Source organism: Amblyomma maculatum, chromosome 5 (assembly GCF_055883805.1).
Source record: "Amblyomma maculatum isolate TAMU_Amacu chromosome 5, ASM5588380v1, whole genome shotgun sequence".
Taxonomy (NCBI): Eukaryota; Metazoa; Arthropoda; class Arachnida; order Ixodida; family Ixodidae; genus Amblyomma; species Amblyomma maculatum.
In genome coordinates this window covers 35,978,467-35,985,303 of record NC_139348.1, presented here as the reverse complement: position 1 = coordinate 35,985,303, position 6,837 = coordinate 35,978,467, and the positions used below count along the sequence as shown (strand labels likewise).

Below are 6,837 nucleotides of genomic sequence, written 5' to 3'. Positions count from 1 at the left end.
GAATCGATAGCACAGTCTTAGTGCAGGTCACAGAGAACAACAAACACTGCAGGCTGGTGAATTTCACGCCTGGAAAACTTTCGAACCAGCGTAATCATAACAAAAAGAACAGCGTCAGGGCAACGTGGTAATATTAACCGGGTTTAACAGCACTGCAGTCGTCCTGGCGGTTCCTTTCTTCTTCTTCTTCTTCCTTGATATTTGGCACATACCCACGAAGGGGGTTCGGCCAGGGTTCAGTGTGGACTGCCAAATGTCCTACACAAACTGATTTAGTGTAATAAAGTAATTGACTAAACAAAAACAAAATATTTAAGATCACAAAAGTTATTGAATGAAAAAATATGAAGCAAAAATTTGGAGTTTTGTAAATTTGGAATGCAATTAGCAAGGGAATCTGTCCGTAGCTGTGATGTAGTTATGTAGTTAAATGTGGTAACTGCTTCTTACTTGGTCCTCTTCTTCTTTGGCTTGCTGAACTTGGCTTCCAGGGTCGCTATCATATCATCAAATTGCCTTTTGGTCATCCCAGTGAGCACAGATTCTTTGACATTTTCCGAGTCCTGCTCCGCCTCCATCTCTCCAGCTTCTTCAGCTTCCTTCATGTACTTCTTCCTCCGCGCATCTCGCGACTTTTTGGTCTCTTTGGTGAACTTGGGGTAGGGCTTCACCTCACCAGCTTTGATAAGCCTGTCCAAGATTTCTCGATAACGGTCTTCCTCTTCGAACTCATAGTCAATTAGCCATTCACTGATGGCATTAAAGTCGCCTTCAAAGCGCTCATAGTATTCCTTCAGCTCATCTTCGTCTTTGGAGCCTCGGTACTTGTCCAGGTACCTGCCAATAAATCAAGAACAGTAAGTCAGATGGAGTCAAAAAAAAAAAAAAAGAAACACGGCATTCCTCTGTGACAGTCGATAGGATGAAAACACATTCGAGCCGGAAAAAGCTCAGGCACATGTCAAGTGCAAAACATGTAGCTTCACTGCTTGTGCTCTGCAGTTTCCACCACACTTCAGGAGCTAAATGTATTTCAGGGTGTCTACCAAACTGATGTTTCCAAATTCCTCGAGTTTTCCACGTTTTCCCAGGGTGCATTTGTAAAATTCCCTGACTGACACTTGACTTTGTTTTATGCTAAAACGGGCTGACACAATGGTGCCTGATGCTATATCTCTCCAGTAAGCTTGTTAAACACAATTTCAACCCATCTGACTAGTAAGAAGCGCTTATTTCATTAAAGAAGAAAACAGAAGGGAAAGGTTAGTAAAAGGCATAAAGAACTGAATATCTTCAACCAAAAAAAAAAAAAAACAATGCTAAATAAACTGCAAATCAAAGCGAACATTCTCACATCAAATGAAATGGAGATGCACGCGGAAACCCAATATTTTCGAATGTTCAGCAATCATGAAGTCTATTCCGATAAATTAAATTGCCCATTATAGAAGTCCAATTTCTCGCCGGGGTGGCGCAGTGGTTACGGCGCTCGACTACTGCTCTCAAGGACGCGGGATTGAATCCCGGCCTCGACGGCCGCTTTTCGGTGAAGGCGAAAAGCAAGGCGCCCGTGTGCTGTGCGATGTCAGCGAAAGAACCGCGGGTGGCCGAAATTTCCGGAGCCTCCACTACGGCGTCTCTCATAGCCTGAGTCGCTTTGGGACGTTAAACTCCACAAAGCACAAAGCAAGCAAACTAACTAAATGAGTGACAAATCAAGGAACACTGCAAAGCCACCCGCAACCAATCTTTCTGACATGCTTTCGGTACGTGCAAAACACCTCAGTGTTGTTTCAGTGCTTTAGAAAGTTTATTTTCATTTGGATGAGGGAAGTTTGCATTTCGGCGTCAGCCGACACTTTTATTTGAGATCAAGCTTCTTCAAGGAAGTGGCGGCCCGCTTCCTTTCCGTTCCTTCCTCAGTGCATCGGCCCTTTCTGTTCTCGTCCTCTCCAGCTCCTCTTTCCACCGTGCGTTAGCCCCACGCACCATTTGGAGCATCATGTTGGCCAGCTGTAAGCTAGCAACTACTCCAGCAGACAACACAGCATCATAGATGACTCGTTGGGCGACCGATTTCTCTTTCTGATTTTGAACAAGACACTCCTTGTTGACAGAAAATCCCCGCTCAACAGCTACGTTTTTGTGCGAAAGAGTGAGAATTACCTTCACAAATGTGTACAGTTACTTATTTGAAGCACAGATGCCTGCCCAAAGAGCATCCAGTCGGTCCGTGCTCCTGTCGAAATTTTTTAATGCTACTTGCGCCGAGTCTAGGGAGCATACATGCTTATGAGACCGCATAGCCCGATTGGCTTCCGTTCCTGTCATCCATTGGTGCTCCGTTAGAACTTCCAGTGCACCAGTTAGATGCCTTTCTCAGAGATCGGGAACCAGCACGCATGCATGGGATCCAGAGAGGATGATCCCCTCGCAAGCTTGAACTTCAACGGCGACCTCTCCAAATTTTTTTTTTTTTGGCGCAGTTCTTCACAAAAGTGGCGCAGTCCCTTTTGAACCCAAGGACAGCCAAATCTGAAAGTTTCGGGGCCTTTCGGAGCGTATTCTTTGTAGCAAAGTCAAGGTCAATTTTGGGTGTCGCAACAACGTTCGCAGTCAGGTCCACCTTCATCAACTTAACGGATTGTCCGCCGCCATTATCACTTCTTCTTTGGCTATTCTACTCATTAGTGATCGGAGAATATTCTCCAGTGCTGCACAAAGAAATGGAAGCATTGGTGAATCGGTCTGGAACTGAGCCAGGAACGGTTCCAGTTCTTCCGCGATGCCAAGCATAAAGGTAAGCTTTGCAGACAGCAGGGGATCGCGAATGGCCGTTTTGACCATGCAGTAACTGGCGCAGGACGGTCGGTTGTCCTCGTGCTGACACGACTCCAAGTACTTTTAGATACGGCAGAATCTGAATAGCTCTTGAAATTACACGAACATTTTCAAGCCATCGCACAGCACAAAACTTCAAAGGGTAAATGTCGCTCCCAGTTAAGCGTGCGTATTCAGTGCGTCGGGCAGGTACACGTTTGAACAAGTTGTACAAGGCCCGAAGAAATTTGACGAGTTGTCACCCTGTTCCACGTGTCCAGTTTTGAAAGCACCGTTCATAACAAGAAGGTCACAGCTTCCAACATCGAGTATACGACGGCCGTCGCTGGATTCACAATGTTCTTGCTTGACTTCACGGAGAAATTTGATGTTTACGTTTGGCCCATCCATTGATATTGAAGAATTTTTGATCGTGATAGTCCATCAGTGGCACTTTTAAAAGCGGACACCAATTCTTCAGCTCGCGTGCGCCCCAGAAAGCATGATGTCAGGTAGCGCGTTTTCACGCCCTGGTCTGCATCTGACCAAAAGCGAATCAGCACGTCCATCTGCTCTTTTTGTGCAACTTTATTTAACGATTCGTCAAACGCCACGACGATGTGGGAGGCTCGGCTCACTTCCGACAAGAGGTTCTCCTTGAAGAAAGGTACAAGGCCATAGACAATAGTATTAGCCTAGCTTATATTTGCCAAGCTGCACTTTCTTGGCTGCAGCTGATGATGGGAACATGAAAGGGAAACGAGAAGTGATGTGCGCATCACAACAGCATTTAGACTCCAAATCACATCAGTATTTATGACCTCCATTTCACGCTGAAAGATATCCGTCGCAGCACGCTCGGGTTGGACATCCGTTGCCGTAGTTGAAGCACTTGAAGGCTGCGCAGAAACTGACCCGGCATTGTTACAACAGCGGCCGCAGGTGTCAAAACTGAAGCCATAGAAGGTGTTATTCCGGCTCCAGTAATGGCCAGTCGGTGCTTCTTACTTTCTGCGTGTCTCGTCACAGCTCTTCTTCCCATGTTGCTGAGCGAAAACTATTTTCTGCATAGCGCACAGTACGCCGCGTTCGCGTTACTTTCGACGGGCCTAATCCAGGCTGCAAACTCGCAATGTTTCGGATTCGTCCAGTCCTAGTCGAAAGTGCACTTAAAGGTTGCCATGCTTGACACGTCGCGATATCGGTGCGGACGGACCTGAGAAGGCGGTGCACAAAGTCACAGATCGGCCAAAGTCCGTCTCTGCTCTCACACTGATAAGGGAAAACAAAGAAAAAAAGACAGCAGCGAGCTGCACATAGTTGCACACGGTAACACGGCCCGCGGCGGCCGCCGGAGCACGAAGCTGCGCCGCTGCGGAGCTTGCATCGCAGCATCACGGGTGTTATTAATGCTACCGCGTGCGTGCACCCCGTGGAGTAAAAATGGACGCTTCCATCAAGGCGGTGAGTAGGGAGAAAGGAGCTGTCTGTCGAAAAACACGAGAAAACAAGGGGAGGCCGGTCGTCGTTGAATGGCGCACGCGCGAACCGTAGGAAGCACAATTGCTCTACCGTCGGCCACAGCGCCGGGGAGAGTCCGCCTCCGGCGCGCTTCGAAATTCGAAACGCCGCAACGCTTTATGCCGCCTTGAAGTTGCTGGGATGGTCCATTTGGCATTACGCGGGAGGCCGGCAGTCGCAGCGGGAAGGACGCGTAATGCCGTTGTGTACAATCTTGCAACACCAGCCAGTATTATCGCGACTTTAGTTCCCTTTAGGTAGAACTCCTGCTAATTTTCCCTTATGTAGGCACGAACTCCCTGAGTTTTACCAGATTATCCAGATTCCCTGAGAATTCCCGGTTTTCGCGGTTGAAAGACACAAACCAATAAATGATTTACTGGTTTGGCCAGGTGCCTGCCAATAAATCAAGGTTAAGCCCGATGGAGTAAAAAAAAAAAAAAAGAAAAAAAAAAGCTTTCAGCATTCCTTTGTTCCCGTCGACCAGATTGGCAACACATCGAGCTGGGAAAAACTCAGGCACATGTCAACTGCACAGGTAGCTTTACTGCTTGTGCTCTACAATTTTCACCACGCTTCCGAAGCTAACTAGCATTCTTCCGTCCAGTCAGCCAGAGCTATAGGATTAATGGAACTTACTTTTCTATGTCGGAATATGTGATCGTCGGAAAGAGGCGACATGCCCAGTCGCGGTCGCTGGTCAAGTCGTCGTCTTCGTCGACGCAGCCGGTGTCGTCGTACGCAGCACGCCTGTCGTTGTCACTCAGGATCACGTGCACCTTAGAAAGAACTTGGAACTTGCGAGTAGCCTCATCCTTCTGGGCTGCCTCGGCGCGGTCCGGGTGAACGAGTAGCGACTGGCGTCTGTAGGCCTTTTTGATGGCCACTTCGGGCGCTTCCCTCGGCACGCCAAGCAACTGGTAAAGGTCGGACGTCCCGAACAGCTCTTCACAGTCAGCGAGAAGACCCATTCTACACCGCTAAGGAAAGACGAGCGCAACAAGCCGAGAGCAACACCAGGACTGTGCTTGAAGTGGCTCTCGCCTAACGCTCGTCAAACATCGAAGGTTTTGGCGCGAAATGAATCGCCGAGTGGACTCGCCGGGGCCCAGGGCCGAGAGAGGTTTTTGTCTTTGACTCGCCCGACTGCTCTCCGCGCATGCGCAGCGTTGCTATGGCGACAGACGCCGTCTGCGCGTTGATCTGTTCCGTCTGCTTCACGTCGCGCCGTCTGCTTCACAAGGCGTGAGGAAAGGTAGTGTTCTTTCGCGTTGAACTGCGCCAGCCCGCCGTTTGCTCCGAGTTTTACGAAGCGCTGCGCCGGCTTTGAAATCCGATCGCGATGAAAGAATGCGAACCTGGAGCGCATGGAGGAAGGAAAGAACTTCCGTAATGGAGCGCATGGCTTTCGGCTCACGGTCGGCTCGATGGATGGGTGGATGAAATATAGGAGCGTCCTCTTTGAAACAGGGTGGTAGCAGTTGCTATCATGCTCGTTTTTTCCCCTATATCTTAATTATTGTTTTAGATCGGTTAACTGTACCCATCATTCTATTTATTGAATTTTTGTTTCTACATTATTAACTTTATGTTCAGTTCAGTTCAGTCGTTCAGTCGTGTCCGACCCTTCGTGACCCTATGCACCATATCACGTCACGCTTTCCGGTCTCTCACTATCTTCCTAACATCACATAACCGTCATCTGCAGCGCCTCGAGGATGCCATCTAACCATCATGTTCGCTGCCTACACCTTCTCCGGTGACCCTCAACCTTTCCCAACATCAAATCTTCTTCAGCGACTTCTCTCTTCTCATCAGATGACAAAAATAGTTGAGCTTTAACTTTAGAATTTGACCCTCCAATGAACAGTCAGGGTTTATGGTCGACAATATCGACTGATTTGATCTTCTGGCAGTCCAAGGAACTCTCAAGAGTCTCCGCCAGCACCACAATTCAAACTCGTCAATTCTTCGGCGGTCAGCCTTCTTCACAGTCCAACTCTCGCATCCATACATCACAACTGGAAAGACCATAGCACGAGTTATACGGATCTTGGTTGGCCGACTAATGTCTCTGCTCTTTACTAGGCGGTCAAGGCTAGCCATGGCTCCCTTTCCCAGAAGCAGGCGTCTCCTAATTTCATGGCTGCAGTCTCCTTCCGGGGTAATCTTGGAGCCCAAAAAGAGAAAATCTGTCACAGCTTCCGCTTCTTGTCCCTTGATGCTCCAGGACTTGATAGGGCAAGACGCCATAATCTTTGGCTTTTTAATGTTCAGTTTAAGCCCAAACTTCTCACTCTCTTCTTGTACGAGTATCAGAAGTCTCTTGAGTTCCACTTCACTTTCTGCCATTAATTGGGTATCATCCGCATATCTAAGGTTGTTGATACGTTTTCCAGATCTGCACTCCAGCTGAAGACTCGTCCAGACCGGCCTTCCTCATGATGCACTGAACATCATGTTACTTTATGTTACTTTTCTGCTTTTAAGCCACCA

At 48.2% G+C, this 6,837-nt stretch overlaps 1 protein-coding gene and 1 pseudogene across 1 annotated transcript; both read right to left on the bottom strand.

The window, feature by feature from the left end:
* Positions 1–327: 327 nt before the first annotated feature.
* Positions 328–5,331, bottom strand: LOC146188019 (dnaJ homolog subfamily C member 9-like). Its single transcript, XM_084603069.1, has 2 exons — positions 4,981–5,331; positions 328–837 (listed from the first exon to the last, which is right to left on the bottom strand). Exons 1-2 carry the CDS (start codon positions 5,310–5,312, stop codon positions 447–449), a joined length of 723 nt encoding a protein of 240 aa, XP_084459195.1. The 5' UTR covers positions 5,313–5,331; the 3' UTR covers positions 328–446.
* Positions 2,447–3,581, bottom strand: LOC146188020 (uncharacterized; annotated as a pseudogene).
* Positions 5,332–6,837: the final 1,506 nt, after the last annotated feature.

Excerpts from the sequence above, each read along its gene's own strand:
- LOC146188019 (XM_084603069.1), bottom strand. The coding sequence starts at position 5,312 with ATGGGTCTTCTCGCTGACTGTGAAGAGCTGTTCGGGACGTCCGACCTT. Across the intron at positions 838-4,980 it reads ACATATTCCGACATAGAAAA|GTACCTGGACAAGTACCGAG; the intron begins GTAAGTTCCATT and ends ATTTATTGGCAG.